At 52.6% G+C, this 21,776-nt stretch overlaps 6 protein-coding genes across 14 annotated transcripts in view; 4 read left to right on the forward strand and 2 right to left on the reverse strand.

Annotated features, from left to right (window-relative positions):
• LOC119567495 (zinc finger protein 239) lies at positions 1 to 11,411 on the forward strand. 4 transcript variants are annotated; one of them, XM_043528868.1, is made up of 4 exons: positions 1 to 218; positions 1,505 to 1,673; positions 7,863 to 7,927; positions 10,096 to 11,411. In XM_043528868.1, the coding sequence occupies exons 3-4, from the start codon at positions 7,894 to 7,896 to the stop codon at positions 11,118 to 11,120; spliced, it is 1,059 nt and encodes a 352-aa protein (XP_043384803.1). In that variant the 5' UTR covers positions 1 to 218; positions 1,505 to 1,673; positions 7,863 to 7,893; the 3' UTR covers positions 11,121 to 11,411. The 4 variants fall into 4 exon arrangements, with proteins under 4 accessions (XP_043384803.1, XP_043384805.1, XP_043384806.1 ...); XM_043528870.1 differs by having other exon boundaries at positions 47 to 218; positions 10,099 to 11,411; XM_043528871.1 differs by lacking the exon at positions 1,505 to 1,673 and having other exon boundaries at positions 47 to 218; positions 10,099 to 11,411.
• The window catches only part of LOC102947012 (E3 ubiquitin-protein ligase TRIM58), a 188,699-nt gene that overhangs the window by 109,195 nt on the left and 57,728 nt on the right, over positions 1 to 21,776 (forward strand). The window lies entirely within an intron of this gene.
• LOC114020077 (zinc finger protein 239) overlaps positions 1 to 21,776 on the forward strand; it is a 479,276-nt gene that overhangs the window by 109,191 nt on the left and 348,309 nt on the right. The gene's annotated exons all lie outside the window — the stretch shown is intronic.
• Positions 1 to 21,776, forward strand: part of LOC122462963 (zinc finger protein 501-like) — a 293,402-nt gene that overhangs the window by 109,182 nt on the left and 162,444 nt on the right. The window lies entirely within an intron of this gene.
• Positions 1 to 21,776, reverse strand: part of LOC114018211 (zinc finger protein 501) — a 225,968-nt gene that overhangs the window by 74,295 nt on the left and 129,897 nt on the right. The window lies entirely within an intron of this gene.
• Positions 3,764 to 21,776, reverse strand: part of LOC122461316 (acetylcholinesterase-like) — a 27,293-nt gene continuing 9,280 nt past the window's right edge. For 2 of the 5 annotated variants that reach the window (XM_037913551.1, XM_037913552.2), the window contains 3 exons: positions 20,055 to 21,564; positions 18,700 to 18,863; positions 16,628 to 17,228 (listed from right to left, as the gene is read on the reverse strand). In XM_037913551.1, coding sequence (XP_037769479.1) covers positions 17,143 to 17,228; positions 18,700 to 18,863; positions 20,055 to 21,556 — 1,752 coding nt within the window. In that variant the 5' untranslated portion in view covers positions 21,557 to 21,564 and the 3' untranslated portion in view covers positions 16,628 to 17,142. Of the gene's footprint in view, positions 3,824 to 16,627; positions 17,517 to 18,699; positions 18,864 to 18,891; positions 19,902 to 20,054; positions 21,565 to 21,776 lie in introns of those variants that run through there. The other 3 variants (XM_043528741.1, XM_043528742.1, XM_043528743.1) reach the window with 3 other exon arrangements.

The raw sequence follows: 21,776 nt of genomic DNA on the forward strand, positions 1-21,776 counted from the left end.
GCCTGTCCCCGAGCAGAGCCCCCTGGCGGCGGCAGCTCCGGAAATGCAGAGACAGTGTTGGAACAGCTGCCCGGCCACACTGTAGCCAGGGGAGGGCTCCGGGTGCTGCGGCGGGGGGGCGGCTGCTCTCTGTGCTCCCCACAGCCGGGTAGCTGCAATTTATTGCTGCTGCTTCTCCTGGGACCCGGGAGCCCACCACGCGGAGCCGGAGACTGCAGGTATTTGAGGGAGAACTGGGGGGAAAGTGCTGCGCGTCCGTCCCCCCAACTCCTCTCCCATCGCTGCTCCCCGCGTGTCTGCCAGCCCCGGAGCGGCTGGCTTCAGCGCAGAAATTTCCCCTGCAGCCTCAGATCTCAGCCCCTAGCTCAGACTGCGCCCCCTTGTGGTGAAGGCGCCTGCGAGAGGGGTGGGTGGGATCTCCCCGGGTTAGGGGTGGGGTAGGGGGTCGTGGTTCAGGTGGAGGAAATGGAGGGAAAGGCCTGGGGGGGGGGGGAGCAGGATCAGGCCCCAGCGGGGGTCCCTACCTGTGTCTGGGCGGAAGGGGAGGGGTGAGCAATAAGGAGATGGGGGGAAAGAAGCGTACAGACAGCAGGCAAGGCGGCATGTTGTGCAGTGAGGGGCACCCCAGGGAGAGGAGAAGAGTGGGGGGGCTCAGGGGAGTGTGTGGGGGGCGGGTTATTCTTCATTTAAAAATCTACCCGTATTATCTCTGCAGCCCTAGGTAAATCTCCCCAGCATTCCAGCAGGGACAGGGGCCCCTTTGCTCCACCCCACACCCATCAGGTCTGAAAGGACTGAGGCCAGGTCTACACTACAGACCTATGTCGGTATAACTACATAGCGGGGGGGGGAGGGGGGCAAAAAATCCACCAGACCCACCCAGATTCGGAGGGCAGGTGAGGGTAGCAGCTTCATCAGATGTTACTGAGCCTGCTCAGACTGCTCGGGGACAGCACAATAGCAAATGTTTGCCATCCCTTGGGAGGATCTGGAGCAAAACGTGGCCGTTATTTTGCAGCCTGGCAGGGCAAGGGAGCGACTGGGGAAGCTTCAGCAGGGGCTTTCATCCATGTCACAACCTGATTTGCTGCGGGGGAGGGATAGCTCAGTGGTTTGAGCATTGCCCTGTTAACCTGGAGTTGCGAGTTCAATCCTTGAGGGGGCCATTAGGGGTCAGGGCAAAAATTGGGGATTGGTCCTGCTTTGAGCAGGGGGTTGGACTAGATGACCTCCTGAGGTCCCTTCCAACCCTGATATTCTATGATTCCCCCAGGCTCTTTCCCTGTAGATAGGCACTCTGGGCTTTAGTTACAACTGGTCCCACTGACTGGGCTGCAGCCCAGGTTGGTAGCCAAGAGGATGAGCAGCTAAGAGCCTTTGTAACAGATGCTGGAAGGGGGAGAGTTAAGGGCTCTGAGGCTTTTCTGTAATACAAATATATAGTATATCTATATAGCATAACTGAGCATCATGCAGTGTGTGACTCCTGCTTTTGACTGATTAGTAATCAAGGCTCCTAGAAGAAGCTGCTGCTGCCTCCATTGTGCTCTGGAGACCTGGACCAAGTAGCTGCTGCTCTGTGTCAGGGAGAGATCAGAGAAACTGATGGGGGACTTTCTGCGGTGGCTGGAAGCAGCCCCAGGCGACACCAGCCCCTGAGCCGGAGCCTGCAGGTGAGGGGAGAGACCCGGGGGAAAGGGCTGGGGCCGGGCCGTAGAGGATGAGTTCCTCTAAAGTGCTGGGAAATCTAGTTGAAAAGCTATATCAGGCAGGGTGATTAGTCTCTGCTGTCTCTCCCCTAGGGCAGGTTCTCTGTGGCTCTCGTCTTTGACTGAGCCTGACCCATTGCACGGGGACTGAGGCTGAGGGGGTAAAGAACTTTGAGAGCCCCAGATGCAAAGTGATAGAGAATGGCAGGGCTGGGGCATGGTTATTATTTCATTGATTTTTTTCCATAGAAAACTGACACTCGCCAAAACTCTGAAATAACAGGGACAAAATATTTAATTATGGTCTCTGAATTGGCATCCAAAATGTAGCCCTCACCTGGGATGTTTTCATATGCTGGGCGTGTGCACACGGATGCCATTTGCACACTCCGATGGAGGGCGAGAGGGATGCATGCAAAAGAGTTGTGGGTGCACATGGAAAGGGCAATCCTGTATCAATAAGGTAAAAACATGATTAAGCATCTTCCCCACTGTCACAGAGAATATCAGGGCTGGAAGGGACCTCAGGAGGTCATCTACTCAAAGCAGGACCAATCCCCAATTTTTGCTCAGATCCCAAATGGCCCCCTCAAGGATTGAATTTACAACCCTGGGTTTAGCAGGCCAATGCTCAAACCACTGAGCTATCCTTCCAGCTGCTGTTCTCACCCTGCTGCTGTTCTCACCCTGGCAAGCTGCAGAGTAACATCTATATTTGGCTCCAGCTCACCCAATCCTCCCAGGGGACAGGGAAGGGACAGAACTGCTGGAAGGTTTGGTCTGGGTCTGGGTCTGGGTCTGGGTGGGGAATGCAGAAAGGGGTAGGAGCCCAGCAAGTGAAATCCCTTCTGAGCCTGCTTTAATGTGGGGCATAAGTTGTAGGGACAACCCCAGCAGGAGAGGGTGGAAATTCCCCTGTGAGATGTAACAATTGCCTGACCATGTAGACATCAGAGGTGCACAGCCAGTGCATTTAGCAGCCACAAATCACTCTGGAAAGTCAGGAACTGGGCTTGAATATCACAAGTTTTAAAAATACACTTTGTGGGGAGGGGTGATTTTATTTATCTTCTGATGTTTAAGCTTTTGGGGGAAAGCCACCTGCCCCCTTAGTGAGAGAGGGGGAGAGAGAGAGAGTGTGTTTGTGTGTGTGTGTGTGTGTGTGTGTTGCATATTGCATCACAAGAGCAAAACTCCACCTGCCACAGTGTACATGCAAAATTACAGCCTCCCTTCTCACAGGGAGATTCTACCCACTGACCTTCCCCTACTCCTGGGATGGGGGAGCTGCCACTCTGTGTCCAACTCCACACCCTCCCGCATCACTGCCCTGTCACCAGTCTCTTCTCCCCTGATCCTCACAGTCTCCTCTCCACACCTGCTCCTCTATGTACCTGCCGTTCGCTTTACACTTTCCCTGTACCTCTCACATTGGCCACCCCACATGCTCCTGAGCTCCCTATCTGCAAACCCCCACAGCCTCCCACCCTGCACTCCCTAATCCATGACATTCCCCTAAACCAGAGGTCGGCAACCTTTCAGAAGTGGTGGGCTGAGTCTTCATTTATTCACTCTAATTTAAAGTTTCGCGTGCCAGTAATACATTTTAACATTTTTAGAAGGTCTCTTTCTATAAGTCTATAATATATCACTTAACCATTTTATGTAAAATAAATGAGGTTTTTAAAATGTTTAAGAGGCTTCATTTAAAATTAAATTAAAATGTAGATCTTATCAGTTTAGTGAGATCCTTGCCCTTGCTTTTCCTTGCTGAGTTTTCCAATGTCTGGCACATATTTGGATACTTTAAGCTGCACACAGGCTTCTGAGTGATCAGTTGTTAACCAGCTCCGAGAGGGACAGAGAACAGATTTCATGTGTGAAAATACCTGTTCACACAGGTATGTGGATCCAAATGCTGAAAGCATTGCAAACGCAATTTTCTTCAAACAGTTAAATTTCACCGGCAGGGACATCCAGCAGGTCACAATAGAGGCCCCATGATCTCTCTCGGTAGCTTCAAGTGCACTCCGCAGATCCTCAAACTTTGATGCCCACAATTCTGAGGTTTTTAACGCAATGAGCTGCATTTCGAAATCTTCAACACCCATCCACTGAAATACAGACAAATCCAAGTCGCTTTCGTCAAACTTTTCAGGTTCTTGCATGTACATTCTAATCTCAACGTCAAACACAGTGTGCTGTTCCATGTGGTGTGATAGTAATGTAAGCGGCAAATCAGGACTTAAAAATATCCCAGCACAGTGGCGCTGGAATAATTTTTAAGGTGGGGGTGCTGAGCTGCTCCCCCTCTTGCCCCTGCCTGCACCCCTCACTGCCCCAGGCTGGGCCCAGTGGACCACAGCTGGGAGTGGCTGCAGAGCCCTGGGACCAGCGGCCGGGACCCCAGGCCAGCAGCGGAGCCCCCGGGACTGGTGGCTGGGACCCGGGGCCAGCAGTGGGCTGAGTGGGGCTGGTGGACGGAACCCCAGCTGGCAGGGGGCTGGCGGCCAGTACCCCAGGCCAGCAGCGGAGCCCCTGGGACCGGTGGCCGGGACCCAGGGCCAGCAGCGGGCTGAATGGGGCTGGCGGACGGAACCCCAGCTGGCAGGGAGCCGGTGGCCAGTACCCCAGGCCAGCAGCGGAGCCCCCGGGACCGGTGGCCAGGACCCGGGCAGTGTGAGTGCCACTGAAAATCAGCTAGCCTTTCGCACGTGCGTCATAGGTTATCTACCCTGCCCTAAATCATCCTCAGGCTCAGTCTGACCCTAACAAATCCCACTGCACTGCTCTCAGCCTCCCTCTGCCCCGCCCCACCCCACCCCACCCCACATACTCCTATAGGCCTCTGTTTCCCTCTTGCCCCCATGTGCCTTGCATCATCCCTCATTCTCCCTGCTGCGCCTCACTCATTACCCTCTTCCGTCTGCCTCTTACTCCCCTCCCAGGATCTCACTATACCTCCTTCCCCCTCAGTCTGCCCCCTGGACACAGACAACCCTGCGTGCTGCCCCACAATCCACCTCTCGCCCTCTCCACCCCCCACTAATTCCCTGCACCCTCCTCAGTCTGGCTCTAGCTTCCCAAGTCTCCTTTTCTACGCATGGTGTCTCCTTGCCAGACAATGTTGTGAAGGCCAAGACTATAGCAGGGTTCAAACAAGAACTGGATAAATTCATGGAGGATAGGTCCATCAATGGCTATTAGCCAGGATGGGCAGGGATGGTGTCCATAGCCTATTTGCCAGAAGCTGGGAATGGGCGACAGGGGATGGATCACTTGATGATCACCTGTTCTGTTCATTCCCTCTGGGTCACCTGGCATTGGCCACTGTCGGAAGACAGGATACTGGGCTACGTGGACCTTTGGTCTGACCCAGTATAAACCATTCTTATGTTCTTATATATCCAGCCTAACCACAGGGCCCCAGCCATATTCCCTGAGGAGAGCATGGCTTCACCCATACTGAAAACAATGGGAGCTGGTGACCATTACTAGGAGCTGCCTTACTTCCACGTGCCAGATCTGTAGGGAAATGGTGGCCATCTGGAATAATAATTAATAATTATTGAATGAACAATCATAGTCCTCAACTGTACTACGTTAATGAGCCAAACTGACAACTCTCTGACACCCCCTATTATAAAGAACTCAGAAAAGACCCCCACACACACACCACAATTCACACCAAAATTTAAGGATATCATCAAATCCTTCACCAAACAACTCCAAGAGAAACTCTACAACCTCATCCACCATGAACCCATCCCATGGACCTTCTGTGTGCTTCAGAAAACACACAAACAAGGGAACCCAGGCAGACCCATCCGAAATGTCCACGGTATTCTGACTGACTGAATATCGGGACTCATAGAAACCATCTTCAGACCACTCACAAAGAGCTGGCTTCCTGGACCAACTTCCTGCAGAAACATCGCAACTTTAATAACATCCCTCCAAACACCATCCTTGCCATGAGAGATGTCACCGCCACGTACACCAACATCCCTCACAATGACAGCATCGCTGCCTGCCTCAAATATGGACAGGGTAATGGACAATGCTTAGATGTCCACCCAAGCATATCGCCAAACTTGTCCATTTCATCCTTACATATAACAAATTTACATTCAACAACAAACACTTTGTTCAAAGCATGTGAACAGCCATAGGTATTACTAGGATGGCTCCTCAAAATGTCAGCCTCTTCAAAGAAAAATTTCTCGACAAATGAATCATGAAACCAATGATGTACCTGAGATATATCAATGATATTTTCATCCTACGGACAGATCACCTCAACTCCCTCACAGATTTCCACCACAACTTCAACAACCGTCACCCATCCATTAAACTCTCTCTGGAATACTTCCACACTAGCATCAACTTTCTGGACAGCAATCAGGTGCAATAATGGAACTCTACAGACAACAATATACAAGAAACCCACAGATCACCACACTTACCTTCAAAGATCCAATAATTGCCCCAAACATACCAAGAAATCAGTTATCTACAGCCAGGCACTCAGATGACACAGATTATGCTCTGAGGACAAAGTCCAGCATACATACCTTAACACACTTAAAACCACCTTTACCAAACAAGGGCACTCCAACAAAGAAGATGGGTCCATCAATGACTATTAGTCTGGAAGGGAAGGGATGGTGTCCCTAGCCTCTGTTTGCCAGAAGCTGGGAATGGGCAACAGGGGATGGATCACTGGATGATCACCTGTTCTGTTCATTCCTTCTGGGGCACCTGGCATTGGCCACTGTCAGAAGACAGGATACTGGGCTAGATGGACCCTTGGGCTGACCCAGTATGGCCATTCTTATGTAAGAAGAAGATCACATAAGGGAACAGGCCACCCAAATACCCAAAGAGAACCTGCTTCAATACAGAAAAAAACCCCTCCGACCGCACACCCGTAGTTGTCACCTGCCTCCCCACACTGAAACCCATACGGGATATCATTAAACAACTACAGCACATACTTGATGGGGACCACATCCTGAAATAAATCTTTCCTGAACCCCCTCTTCTGGCTTTCAAATAACTCCTCAATCTCTCCAGGCTCATCATCAGAAGCAAGCTCTCCACAGACCAGAACGCACCAACTCAAAGCACCAGACCCTGCCAGAACAACAGATGGAAAACCTGCAGACATATCTCCACTGCTACAATGATCAACACCCCCCACAACACACCTTTCAAGATCCCTGAGTCCTACACATGCCCATCACGACATGGGGTGTACCTCATCCAGTGCACTAAATGCCCCAGTAACAACTACGTGGGTGAAACCAGACAATCACTATGCTCTCAAATGAACTGACACAGAAAAATGCAAAAAGACAAAAATGCCCTATCGCCCGTGGGTGAACACTTTTCACAAAATGATCACTCTGTATGTGACCTCTCAGTCCTCATCCTCAAAAGAAACTTGCTCAACACCTTCAAAAGACGAGCCTGGGGACTTAAATTCATAACTCTGCTAGACTCTAAAAATCATGGACTGAATAGAGACACTGGTTTTATGGCTTATGGTTTTATTACAACAATCTGTAACTCTCTAACCCCCTTTTTGATCTATGACTACAGTGGTGTTAACAGGCCACTTCACCTTGACTGGGGCTTTGTAAGCAATCTGTTCCACTTTGCATTTAGCTGTGACACCCTGACTTTAGTACCTTTCCCAGACCTGGAGAAGAGCTCTGTGTAAGCTTGAAAGCTTGTCTCTCTCCCCAACAGAAGTTGAACCGATAAAAGATATCACCCTTGTCTCTCTTGAATAAGGGCGGCTTGACTTCAGCACTTCTGAAGGTCATGGGAGATGGCAGCCATGATGAACAAGGGAAAACAAGTGAGTTCTGTGTCAGGAATTGTGAGATCATGGGAAACTTCTAAAACTCCAAACTAAATATCATGAGATTCATGACGCATTCAGTAGAGTCGGCGGCTCTTGGGCATCAGGTTTTCACCTCACAACCAGTTTGTTTTCAATTAAAGCATCTGGAAATTTTCCCCCTCTCCCCAGGAAAGTTCCCTGTTCTCTGTGGGAAGGGGGATTTTCCAGCCCTCTCCTGGAGTGAGCTGGTGGGATTGTGGCTGGGGTAGCAGGCACTGAATGAGGATCTCTTGCTATTTCAGGGGCCAGTGACCTTCAAGAAGGAGACTCATCATGCAGGAGAATTGTGAGAATGTGACCTCGCTGGGTAAGGATTCCTGTCCCCTTAGGAATTGGAAGCTGCGGGGGGGGTTATGTCTCTGAGGTACCCAGGTTGGCTTCTGCTCAGGGTTCTTCCCTGCTCCGTTACATTTTGGGGGATCACTCCCATCACCACCAGAATCCACGTGACCACTCCACACCCTCTTCCAAGGGAGAGGAGATTCAGAGATGCAGTGGAGATGCTAGTCCAGAGGAGGGCAAACTATGGCCCGCAGGCTACATCCAGCCCACGGGACCCTCCTGCCTGGCCCATGAGCTCCTGGCCCGGGAGGCTCGCCCCTGCCCCCCCCATGCTGTTTCCCCTCCCCCGCAGCCTCAGCTCACTGTGCCACCGGTGCAATGCTCTGGGTGGCGGGGCTGTGAGCTCTTGCTGGGCAGTGCAGGTGCAGAGCCGCAGCCTGACCCAGTGCTTTGTGTTGTGCGGTGGCATGGCTGGCTTCAGCCAGGTGGCACAGCTGCCTGTCCTGGTGCACTGGGTGGCGCGGCTGTAGCACCGCCAGCCACCCGTGCTCCATCCAGAATGGTAAGGGAGCAGGGAGCGGCGGGAGGGAGTTGGATAGAGGCAGGGGAGTTCGGGGTGGTGCTCAGGGGGCGGGGGTGTGAATATGGGTTGGGGCGGTCAGAGGGCGGGGAACAGGGGGGTTGAATGGGGGCAGGGGTCCCGGGGAGGCAGTCAGGAAGGAGGAGTGGTTGGATGGGGTGGTGGGGGGCAGGGGTTCCGGGGGCGGTCAGGGAGAAGGGGTGGTTGGATGGAACAGGGGTCCTGGGGGGGCAGTCAGAAATGAGAGGAAGGGTTGGATGGGGCAGCAGAGGGCAGTCATGGGTGGGGGGGTCCAGGGGAGGTCAGGGGACAGGGAGGGGTGGATGGGGCAGGGGTCCCAGAGGGGCTGTCAGGGGACAGTGAATGGGGGGGTTGGATGGGGCAGGAGTCCTGGGGGGGGGCATGAGGGGGTGAGAAGCAGGGGGGGTTGGATAGGGGGCGGGGGGCAGTCAGGGGCAGGGGTTCTGGGGACGGTCAGGGAACAGGGGGGGTTGGATGGGGCAGGAGTCCCGGGGTGGCCGCCAGGGGGCAAGAAGCAGGGGGGGTTGAATAGGGGGCAGGGCCAGGCCACGCCTGGCTGTTTGGGGAGGCACAACCTCCCCTAACTGGCCCTCCATACAATTTCGGACACCCGATGTGGCCCTCAGGCCAAAAAGTTTGCCCGCCCCTGTGCTAGTCCATCCCCAGAACTTCCAATGGAGAGGAAGAGTTGCATGTTCCTCTCTGTGTTATTAAACATGGGCACACAGTGATACACAGAGATTTCACATGTCCCTCCCTACAGAGAACGGGGTCCATGCCTGGAGAGGGCTTTGGTCTCAGCAATGTTAGAAAGGAGTAAGAGATTGTCCAACTCCTGAGCCAGAGTCAAAAGACCTCCCAGTTTATGGAAATCCCGGGATCTCCTTCCACAGGAATCACATGCCACTATAAACACCTGACCTCCCGCAAAGGAGCTCCAGGACCATTTTCCAAGCCATTTGGTTTATACAAAGGCACTACCTGGCACATCTGGAAACAGCTGTGCCTGAGAATAACTGTAAAATCCTAGTCTCAGCCTCAGCTGTTTTCTTTCCCCTGAGCTGGGTTTCCAGTTCCCACAGCCAACATGATCTCCTGGCTGAAAAGGGGGGAAGAGCCATGATTACTAGGTCACCAAGGCTTCAAGGAAAGAGAGATCCTGAGAGGTGCCAGTTCAGGTGAGGAATTGTTTGAATGGACACAGAAATCATCCAGCCTTGTCATAAACATTTGGGATTCTCACACAAGCCTATAAACTCCCCCATTTCTGCCTCATCTCAACCTAGTCAAGGTTATGCCCATGAGCTGTCATATCTTCCTGGCAGATGTGACTCATGGCTTTCCATCCACCCTGACCAACATCTGGCAGCAGCTCATGTCTCTCTGAATGTTCAGATGGGATGAAGAGCAGAATTGGTCCTCTCCTCTCTCTCTGTTTGTGGAAAGGTCTTGGGGGTTCAGATTCCACTCCTGAGTTTTTGATCTCTCCAGAAGTTATTTGGTTTGTTTTCCCCATTCTCATCCCCTTTCTCAGGTACCCTTTCCCCCTGGCACAGGGAATGACTCCTGTCTGGATTCTCTCTCTGTCCCAGCAGGTGATGGGATGGTGAGTGAGAACGAGGAAGAGATTCCTCAGCAGAAAAGTCTTGAGCAAGTGGAACCACATGGGATATTGCTGGGAAGACCTGAACAGGATATTTTTCAAAGTTCTGAGCCGGGAGAATCCTGTGGGACTCAGTGCAGGCCAGAGGGGCAGCTGGGAAACCCCCCAGAGGACAGACAGGGAAAATCCAGTCATCGTGAGGGAGGTTTGGAGGACCTCAATAGGACCACAATGCAGCTGAGAATCAGCACTAAAGAGAAACGGCATGAATGTGCTGAGTGCGGGAAAAGCTTCAACCAGAGATCAAACCTGATTGTACATCAGAGAGTTCACACAGGAGAGAGACCTTATAGCTGCCCTGACTGCAGGAAAAGCTTCAAGCAGAGTTCAGACCTTCTTCGACATCAAAGAATTCACACGGGAGAGAGGCCCTACCGATGTCCCGTCTGTGGGAAAAGCTTCAATCAGAGCTCAGAACTTATTAAACATCAGAGAACCCACACGGGAGAGAAACCCTATAAGTGCCCTGAGTGTGGGAAAAACTTCAATCAGAGCTCAGAACTTGTTAAACATCAGAGAATTCACACAGGAGAGAGACCATATAAGTGCTTGGACTGTGGAGAAACCTTTAGCCAGAGCTCACACCTTACTGTGCATCAGAGAATCCACACGGGAGAGAGACCCTATAAGTGCCCCATGTGCGGAGAAAGTTTCAGTGTGAGATCAGCCCTTACTACACATCAAAGGATCCATACAGGAGAGAAACCCTATGATTGTCCCATCTGTGAAGAAAGTTTCAGTCAGATCTCAGCCCTTATTACGCATCAGAGAATCCACTCTGGAGAGAGACCCTATAAATGCCCCGACTGCGGGAAAAGCTTCACGCAGAGCTCAGCCCTAATTAGACATCAGAGAACCCACATGGGAGAGACACCCTATAAATGCCTAGACTGTGGGAAAAGCTTCAAGGCAAAGGTCTCTCTAATGTCCCACCAGAAACTGCACACAGGATAGAAGGTGTCAGGAGCTTTCCCTGCGGGGCAATGGGTCTGTGCCCTCCTGAAGCAAACTGTAAATGTGCCTCCTTTGAGGATGATCTGGGTAGGGACAGCAGGCTGCTGGATGGTTTGGGTTTCTATGGGGGATGGTTGGTGGAGCCCAGAGAAGAAGGAAATGCTGGGCACTGGGGAGATGAGTCATTTTAGGGTCCGAGGGGAGCAAGTGGTGGGATCAGTGGGGAGATGTTTCTGTGGGTTCCACACACACTTTCCAGTGTAGGGAAGAAGTAAAAATGCCCCATTGTCATTTGTGTCTGAGTCATCTCTGCGGCTTCTAGGGCACCTTGAGGTATGGACAGGGGAATGATATTCAGGGAAGCAGCAAGGGGCCCTGCATGGCTGTAGTTATACAGCAGGAAGAGCTGCCGATCTGAAGTGACAGGATGTCAGAGCGATGCTCAGTGTATTGGCCAGCTCTGCAGATGCAGGGAGCTGGCTGGGGACTGAGGAATTCATGGTGGAGATTCCCCAGAGAGGTGGGGTCCTTGGGGGATTGCACTATTCTCGTGAGGGCAATGGGGTGTAATAGCAAGAGCAGTGGGAATTGGGATGCAGGAATCCTGGAGAGGGGGCTGATGTCTAGAGGTTAGACTGGGGTGAAGGTGGCAGTCAGGTCTCCAGGGCTGGGTAACCAACTCTGCTAATGTCTCCTGTGCAGTCACTTCCCTCCCCTTCCTCCCGTCTCTACGGTGGAGATAATAACAATTGCCCATCTTCCTCAGAAGTGGAATTACCATGTATTTAGGGGCAGAGGAGGAAAGAAGCACTAGGGGAGGGAAAGTTTCATTATCATTATTACTATTAGTTTTCCACGACTGGGGTTTTCTTTTCAGTTTCAGGTTTTCAGTGTTTTCCCCATCAACTTTAATGGCCCATCACTTGTCTTTTCCTGGGTTGTTGTGATCCTAGGCACCACGGTATTCACACCCTGCACACTACTGCACTAATATCTGTGCAAAATATGCCTTATGAGCCATAGACACCAACTCCGTGGATGCTCTGGGGCTCAAGCACCCACGGAAAAAAAACAGGGGGTGCTCAGCACCCACCAGCCACCGTGGTTCCAGCCCAGGCTGGCCACTGATCAATTGTTCAGCGGGCCCCGAGCAGTCAGTGAGCAGTGAGCGGCTAGTGGACGGCACTTGGGGTAGGAGGCGGAGAGAAGTGAGCAGAGGGCATGTGGGGGATGGGCCTCAGGGAAGGGGGCGGATCGGGAAGGGGAAGAAGCAGAGTGAGGGCAGGACCTCGGGGCAGCGTAGGGGTGGAGCACCCGCTGGGGGGAAAAAAGTCAGCGTCTGTTTTGCGAGTTATCATTCAAAAGCGAGTAGCATGCCAGTCACTGATATCATTACGAATTGTGTGTGACAGTGCTGTAGGTGGAATTATGGATACTCACTTCCTTAAAGCCTGTGCCTAAAATGTGTTTAAACCAGGCGTGTCAGGGAGAGTTGATAAACAAAAGGTTTTCTCCAGACAAAGAAAAGAGGGCAACACTAGAAACCAGGTGTGGCCAAATTCAGTGGGCTATTCATTTGTATCAGAACTTGCAGGAAAAGATCATTTGCACCATCTAAATTGCCAGCGTAGGCAGCATGGAGGCAGACAGCACGGGATATCATCCACCTCCAGCAGGGAAAAGGACTTGTAGGTGGGGAGACATGTCAGAAGAAGACATTTCTAAAGTTTACTGGATTATAAAGAGACAGGGAGCAAACCCCTAAATTATCCTTCAGCTGAGGAGACAAGAAAAACCAGCACCTTGAACTCCGACAGCGGGGCTCCTAGCCAGCCATTGCTGGGAATGGAAGACTAGTGAGGAAACTACCTTGTACAAAGATTGGAACTTGTTAAGTTAGCTCCTAGCCATTAGGAAGCATATTTTTACTTTTTTTGTTTGTTACCCTTTCTATCTTTATTCCTTCTAACCACTGAGCTATGGGACAGGCTGATAGAGAAGAGGGGAGGACTAGTTCCTAGTACAGCGGTGGCCAAACTGCAGCTCGTGAGCCACATGTGGCTCTTTCATAGTTAAAGTGCAGCTCCCGGAGCCCACCATAAGAACAGCCAGACTGGGTCAGACCAAAGGGCCATCTAGCCCAGTATCCTGTCTTCCAACAGCGGCCAATGCCAGGTGCCCCACAGGGAATGAACAGGCAATCATCAAGTGATCCATCCCCGTCACCCATTCCCAGCTTCTGGCAAACAGAGGCTCGGGACACCAGCTCTGCCCATCCTGGCTAACAGGGGATACCCCTCCCCACATTTCTCTGCCTAACAGACAGGCAGGGAGGGGAGCTTGGGGTTTCTGTCCTCTGGCGGGACATGCAGCCCCATGGGGTGCACCTGCTGGGGCCCCGAGCCTTTGCAGGTGTCTGCCATGGGGCAGAAGCCTCAAGCCCCACCACCCTACTGCAAGTCAGAAGCTCTGTGCTATGGGACAGGATGATAGACTATGCCACACCCCAGCTCCCCACAACCACCAGCCGCCAGTCACCTGTCCCTCCCCACTGCTGCCTCCTCCCAACTGCCACGGGACCACATCCCCCCTCTCTGCCCCTGTTAATGCAGCCCAGGGTTCCCTCTATGGGACACTGGCTCTGCTCCAGCCCCAGGTTGGGGGGACTGGAAATGGGAATGGGCCCTGTGGTGCCAAAATCTGTGTCCCTGTGAATTCCCCCTCTGCTGGGGCAGGTCCAGCGTCCCAAATATAGCCTTCCTCACCCCCGCATGTTTCTCAGCCCTGGCGGGTACAGGCAGGAGAGTTCCCTTTGCCCTCCCTGATCCCCTAAACATGCCCTCTGCCCCCTGCGGGCTCTGGCTTTCTGCTGCGCTCACAGCTTGGCTCCTGGTGGGTCAGGTGCCCCTCTCAACCAAACCACTCAGCTCTTCTGGAGAGAAACCAGAGAGACAATGGGCCATAGTTACTGAGCTCTCTTCCCCACACATCATAGGAGTCAGGACTCTTGGGTTCTGTTTGCAGCTTTGGGAGGGGAGTGGGTCTGTGTCAGCAGGGGGTTGGGAGCGAGGGCTGCTGGGTTCTCTGGCAGGGGAATGGGATTGAGGGGGGTTAGGAACTGGGACTCCTGGGTTCTAGTCCCACCTCTAGAACAGTACTGAAAGTGCTGCCCTGGAGACAGTGTCAGGGGGAATCCCCAAAGCAGCTCCTGTGATTCTGGTTCTTGCTGGCATTTGGCTCAGGGACACGAGGGGAGAGGGGATAAAAATGTCTCTGTGGGAGTAGCCCTGGTGTATTGTCAGTGACTGTCTGCAGGGAAAGAGCCTGGGGGAAATCGGTGTGAAATGGACTAAAGCCCCTTCTGAAACCTTCCCAATTGTCCTTCTCACCCTGACCAGCTGCAGTGTAACAGCCACGTTTTGCTCCAGATCATCCCAGTCCCTGGAAGGTAAAGAGCTGCAGTGGAGATGGATCAAGAAGGGGATTATCAAACAGGGAGCTGCTGGTGGGTTTTTCCTAGGATGGAAAAAGCTGAGAGGAGGGGATGGGGTGGCGAGTTGAATCTGGGGGCTGATTTTTAGGGGACCCACTGGATGCTTTTGCATGTGCAGGGTGTGGTGAGGTGAATTCCCCCAACTCTGTCCTCCAGGATAAGGAATTACACACAAGATGGGAGTAATCCATGCCTCTAGCAGTTTTGACGCTACACTGGCTGCAGAAGGTATGGTTATTTCTGGGTGCCACGTTTCTTGAGTCCCCAGCTTGGCACACCTTCATCCTGATTTCCAGACCTGCAACTTTCATTTGAAGCTGTGGCTGAACAGAAGCTCTGAGTATTGCTAAATATTGACCTAAGTAAAGATAATAGCTATCTTATTTATTGACTACATGCTGTAGCCCCCTCTGCCGAGCAGTAGCAGATCTCAGAGCCTTGCAGGTCAGTTTTGCTTTGAAGGAGAAATCGATGGCACAGAGTCAGGGTACATTCTATTGCGAGTTGTATATTTAGACTATATACACCAGACTTGAATAGAGGAGGTCATAAATGGGATGCAGGCAAACCTGCCTTTTAAAAATCTCAGCCCATCACTAATTCCTAGTTTGTGGGAAGCACCTCTGCCCCAAAACTTGACTTAACTCCACTCTAAATTCCCTTGCTGTTTGCCACAGCTCCCCAAACACAACCTACATTGCAAAATTAACAACATCTTCAAAAACTGAACAGTGCCCACACCCTAAGGAAAAGAACTTTTAAGATTGTCCTGTAGTGCCTCCTGGTGACTGCTGCCATAATATGTCCGTACGTCCATAACAGCACAAATGGTATTGATCTACTTGGGCAGGGGTGGCCAACCTGTGGCTCCAGAACCACATGTGGCTCTTCAGAAGTTAATATGCTGCTCCTTGTACAGGCACCGACTCCGGGGCTGGAGCTACAGGTGCCAGCTTTCCACTGTGCTGGGGAGTGCTCACTGCTCAACCCCTGGCTCTGCCACAGGCCCTTCCCCCACTCCACCCCTTCCCACCCCCTCCCCTGAGCCTGCCGTGCCCTCGCTCCTCCCCCTCCCCTCCTCTCCCCCCCAGAGCCTCTCCATGCCAGGAAACAGCTGATCGGGAAGTGCGGGGAGGGAGCGGGAGGCACTGATCGGCGGGGCTACTGGTGGGCAGGAGCGCTGGGAGGGGGGGGGACTTGATGGGTGGGGCTGCTGACGTATTACTGTGGCTCTTTGGCAATGTACATTGGTAAATTCTGGCTCCTTCTCAGGCTCAGGTTGGCCACCCCTGTACTTGGGCATGGCCAAAATTGATCAGAAGCAACTATGGAAATGTAGTCAATAAATAAATACATACATTAATAACCTTTTCTCATTCTGCACCATTCTAGGAAGATTGCTTTGTTTAAAAACAAATGGTCATAAGGCTCCTCATCTAGGTCTCATTTCCTGGCTTTGCCACAGGTTAGCTATTTGAATTTGGTCAAATCACACTGTGTGTGTGTGTCACACACAGAAGCCCTGTGTATGACTAACTTATTTTTTCATGTTTACAGCACAGGAAATTTGAGAATGAAGAGCCTTTTAAGGCTTGCACTGAGATCCCACAATCACATCTGGCTGGGGGAGAGGGATCTAGTGGTTAGAGTGGGAGGGCTGGGAGTCAGGACTCCTGGGTGCTGTCACGAGCTCTGGGAGAGGAGTGGTGTCTAATAGTTAGAGCAGTGGGGCCTGGGAGTCAGGACTCCTGTGTTCTGCTCCCAGCTCTGGGAGGAAAGTGGTATCTAGTGTTTAGAGTAGAGGTGGCTGAGAATCAGGACACCTGGGTTCTGTTCCCAGTTCTTGATGGGAGTGGATCCAGATTGTTCATGTTTTAAGCACTCTCCAGGCTCTGTAACTTGCCCAATCAAACCCCAGCAGCAGCATGTATCCCGTCTCCCCTCCACCCTTGTGTGCCCCCATACCTCTACCCCACTCCTAGCTAGAAAAGATCTCACAGGGAAGGAGAGTAGCTCCAGGCTGAAAATTCTTTAATCCACTTGGGGTTCAGCAGAAAGCTTTGGATGGCTGGCCAATTCGTTGGCGTGGTCCTTGTTAATGAACCAATCAGCAGGGGGTGTGTATGTGTATGTGTGTGTGTGTGTGGATCATGACCCCAGAGGTGCGTGTGGTGGATGGGGGGAATGGATGGCAGTTTTCTTGGGTGCAATTTGCTGAGAGTCATGGTGTGAGAAAGGGTTTGACTCCTCCTGGGGCTGCAGTCCAGGAGCAGACACACTCTGGGGCATATGAGAGCCTGGCTCAGTGGTTGTGATCATGGGCCCCATAGAGAGGATAAGAGAGATATTACTGCTCCCCCAAAGGCTGGTCTCCTTTGCTGACAGAAGCAGGTGGTTTGGGAGTTGAGAGGGCAGGGTGCTCTCCAGATGTACCTAGCAATGAGGTCTGCAGAGCATGGATCTGGGGGGTCTGAGAACAGACAGATGCGGGGGCGGTGCCATTATCCTCTGTCCTGCCACAAGATTCCTTCACCTGGACAGTGAGATTTCCCCCCACGTGGGACTTTCTTTGTTCTGATCTCCATTCGCCCCCAAGGCCTCTGAGATCTGTTGGCCTGCACAACACAAAGCAAGCTTGTTAATAGCAGCAAAGGGCTGTGAATAAGAGCAAGACGGGGCCTGGATCTGCAAGGTACATGGATGGGAGAGAAAAGGCCAAGTGGTGCAGGATGGTGGGATGGACGACTGGATGGGGGCGATCTTCTCTCGGAGGCAGTGCGGAAGCCGTTGGGGTAAGAGGGTGTGGTGCTGCTGTAGTCCCATGTTTCGCAGGGGGCATGAAACCAGTCAGGCTGAGCAGAGATCCCCTGTCACTTTCCCATTCGTCAGGGCACATCACAGCTCTAGTGATTCCATTACAGCCAGTCAGAAAAATGGGATTTTCCCCATTCGGGAGGAAAACAAACAAACATAAACTTCAAAACTTTAACCTTTCCGTGGGGCTTCCGAAATCTGTGGTTCTCAGCCAGGGCTCCGGGGGCCCCTGGGGGGCTGCAAGCAGGTTTCAGGGGTCCACCAAGCATGGCCAGCATTAGACTCGCTAGGGCCCAGGGCAGAAAGCCAAAGTCCCACTACTCAGGGTTGAAGCCAAAACCTGAGCAACTTAGCTTCACAGGGGCCCCCTGTGGTGTGGGGCCCTGGGCAATAGCCCTGCTTGCTACCCCCTAACATGGGCCCTAGCTTTTATATGCAGAAAAACAATTGTGTCATAGCTGGGCTGTGGAGTTTCTATAGCATGTAGGGGGGGTGGGGCTCAGAAAGGAAAAGGTTGAGAACCCCTGTCCTAAATGAAACCACATGACAACTTTCATCTGTGTAATTATGAATCACCGGTTTCAAACTACACCTGTTTTCAGTTCGACTTCAAACAGTCTTGCGATTCTGTATTTTAAATTGGATTTTTTTAAAAAAATTGTGCTGCAGGGCTTTTAAAATAGGCAAATGAAAAAGGATATTCCCCCCCCCCACTCTCTCTCTCTCTCTCTCTCTCTCTCTGTCCTTTTCCACTAGGAGATGGTCAAAATGTGGGCAAACATATGATTTCAAAATGGAAATGTTCCCCCCAAAAAAGGTTTGGTTTAGAAAAATTCAAGATTTTCCTCCCTGAAATACTCCAGTTACAGCAATTTTGGAAAATTAAAAACTGAATAAAAAAATCCTCACAAAAGTTGATTATTTTTCCTGACCTTTTGTTTGACCAGCTGTAGATTGCATTCTGCCTGCTCTGTAACCTTCCCCTCCTCCCCTCCATGTGTTTTCAGCTGAATAGGAGATTCCCCATCACCTCTTGTCCTGAACAGCTGCACAGGGTTGGCTGGGTGGCTGCTAAAAAGCTGCCATACCCACCCCCTCCTTTCCCAAGAAGTGGCTGCATTTTATTCTTCCGCAACTCTTCACTGTCCTTGTAGCCTGCCCTTCCCAGCCCTTCTGACCCTCAGAGCTCCTCATCAGGCAGCTCAGGACTCCTTCTCCCCTGGTGGAGTGAGTGAAGCTGATGCCTTTCCCCTTCCCTGCACCATCGCTTACCCTTGGGTCTGGAGATCCTCTCAAGACATGCCCAGAAGCTGCAGTGCCGCGTGGGCAATGGCCCTTTGACCCGAGACTCATTCTTGCTGATGTGGAAGAAGTTCTGCTCCGTGGTACTGTAGAGGGGCCAGTGTCCCTTGCTCCTGTCTGTCCCTGTGGGACTCCTAGGGCAAGAATTCAGCGAGAGCCAGCCAGGTCAGGAGAGAGGAAAGGAAATGTACCTTAGCTGCTAGGAAACTCATACACAGGGACATGGGGCAATTTATCCCCATACACTAAGAGCACCAGAGTCTCTGTCTCTCTCTGTCTCTCACACACAGTGTTGTTGTTGTTATGCTGAGGGTGCTAGCATGTGTCTAATCTATGGGCAATCACAGACCTCACTGAAGTTGGTGTGTATGCTATCCACCGTTCATTCAAGTTAAGTGAGGAAGCAATTAAATGTCCTTTTGTTTAGAGATAACAAACAACAGAAGCCACCGCCCAAGGCACTGGACAACATGTGAAGACCTGAATCGAGCACTAACTCTGGGAGAATAAGAGGGGTTTCCTTGGGACTGATTGCAAACTCAGGGGCTGGGGTATTAATTGGTGGATCAGGGTGTGTCAGAAGCAGACAGGACCAAAAAGCCAGAGAAGAGGCTGGTAGCATAGCCCTGAGAGGGTGCAGAGTCCGAGCTTCTTGAGGCACAGAACTGGCTGGAGATACATGCTTGGATATTGTGAACAAGGAAACTCTGCTTTCTGTTCCTGCTATGTTCAGGCACCACGACTTTGCACACATGCTTTGTAAATCAACAGGATTCCACCAAAGAAATACCCAACTCATACAGTCAACTTTTCTTCCTACCATAAACAACTCAGCAAGGCCCAAATTTTGGCTACCGTCTTGGACCAAGGGCAACCTTATTTTTTAAAGTTCCTTATGGTTCAGGGACACTCAGGAGCCAACGGCCAAAATTTTGTCTTTTAAAAATGGCCGCCTTCTTCTGTTCTCAGTGGGGCTGAAGTGACAAGATTCCCCTTAGTCAAATGGCCACCATTTACCTCTGTGGGACTCAAAACCTCAGGATGCCCTCAGTTAAGGATGCCCTCTTGCCTTCATGACTGTGCATTGAGGCTGACTCTAGTAAAGATGGCCACTGGTTCCCAGAGTTGCTAATGGGACAAAAGCCAGGCTCTCATCTCGGAGGATGACGGTGCTGTCAGAGAGCAGGGAGAGACAGTGATGGGAGCAGATGAATGTGGGAAGAGGGGGGAAAAAGGGGCAGGCAAATATGTGAGGGCAAGGGAGGGACATGGGGGGGCAGGTGACTATGAAGAGGGGGAGGGGAGGATGCTGTGGTATGCCTTACCCACTCCTGGCAAACTCCGCCCAGTACCGCATCACCCTACGGCTGAGCGCTGCCTCGGCCTCCGTGTGTGTGTGGTTGGCTCCCCCCTCGGATGCCAGGGTCCCGAAGAGATAGAGTAGCTCGGTGGTGTGCACTGCCCCCATCCAGTGGGGCCAGAGCGAGCCAGAAGAGCGGTGTGCAAAGAAGTAGATGTACGCAGGGGTCCCAGCCTTCGCCAGCTGCCTGGCCAGCTCAGTCATGGGGCACAAGAAGAGGTAGTCGCTGGCAGCTTGGTTCATGGCCCAGCGGTGCTGAGCTGGGCCGCGCCCCTTCCCCTCCTGGCTGTACCTCAGCGCTGCCGCCTGGACAGAGAGATTTGGCAATCCTGGCACCATGAACCTTAACCCCTCCACCAACTCCTCCCAGCCGATCAGGCTGTCATTCCCCAGGCTGAATCCGGGAGCGCCGAACATCAGGAACATGGAGCCTTCATTGGCTGTGATGCCAGTCAGGATAGGTTTGGTGTGGATGTGCCCAGCCTCCAGCAGCCGCCGTGGATCATCAGGGAGGAAATCCCCATCCACCGTGGGCAAGAAGGGGAAATCAACCAGCCTCTTGTTCCTTGTGATAGTGAAATCGTGTTGGACAAACTCCTCCGAATCTTTCCTCTTCAGACAGTCTACCACAGCACTGTCACTGCCCTTGCCACAGCCCATCAGTCGGCCGAGTGCCCGGGCTCTCTCCCTGGCCTCCTTTTGGCTCAGCGAAGCCCAAGGTGCATTGGCGACCCCACTCTGCAGCGCAGCCCGGGCAAAGAGGTGCCGGCTCCCCGGTGAGAGGAGGTGGAAGGCGACCGAGGCTCCCCCGGTGCTCTGGCCAAATAGCATCATCCGTGCTGGGTCCCCACCGAAAGCAGCTGCATTCTTCTGCAGCCAGCGCAGTGCCAGGCGCTGGTCCCACAGGCCGGCGTTTCCTGGGGCGGCTGGTGGTAGCGAGAGGAAGCCCAGCGCCCCCAGCCGGTAGTTCATGGAGGCCACAATCACGCTCTCAGTGGCAGCTAAGAAGCGCCCATCATAGATGTCAAGGGAGGCTGTGCCGATGAAGAATCCCCCGCTGTGGATCCAGACGAGGACGGGGACTAGTGCAGGGGACTGGGGCTTAGGCACCCACAGGTTGAGGAAGAGGCAGTCCTCTGAGAGCGGTGTGGTAGGCAGCCACATGGCACTGCCAGGGTAACCAGAAAACATTTGCTGGGGGCAGGAGTTGCCATAGCTGGCGGCCTCCAGGACATGTCTCCAAGGCTTGTGGGGAACTGGCTTCTTGAAGCGCAAGGGCCCCACGGGGGGCTTGGCGTAGGGGATGCCCAGGAAGGCGGTGACTGGGCTGGAGCCAGCTAAGAGGTGTTTGCCCCGGACAGGACCACTGCTGGTGAGCACCACAGTGCCATCATTGGAGGCAGAACCAGGGCCTAGCAGGGAGAGGAGCAGCAGCAGACAGGGCAGTGCAGGTAGGGGTCCCAGCATGGCAGAAGCTGGAAGGGAAACCACCCACAGGGAGTTATTTGTTGGGCCAGTACTAGCTGGGAGACATAAAGCCTGGCTGGTGGCGTGGGGCCAGGATGACATGGGAGGGACACACTGCCCCATTGCATGCCTGGATCATCTGAGTATATCCCATTAAATCATGCCTCCAGCACTGCTGCTCGTCAGCCCCTCCTCTTGTCTGTTTGTGGCACATAACAGT

The sequence above is a fragment of the Chelonia mydas genome, chromosome 14, assembly GCF_015237465.2.
Source record: "Chelonia mydas isolate rCheMyd1 chromosome 14, rCheMyd1.pri.v2, whole genome shotgun sequence".
Classification (NCBI taxonomy): domain Eukaryota; kingdom Metazoa; phylum Chordata; order Testudines; family Cheloniidae; genus Chelonia; species Chelonia mydas.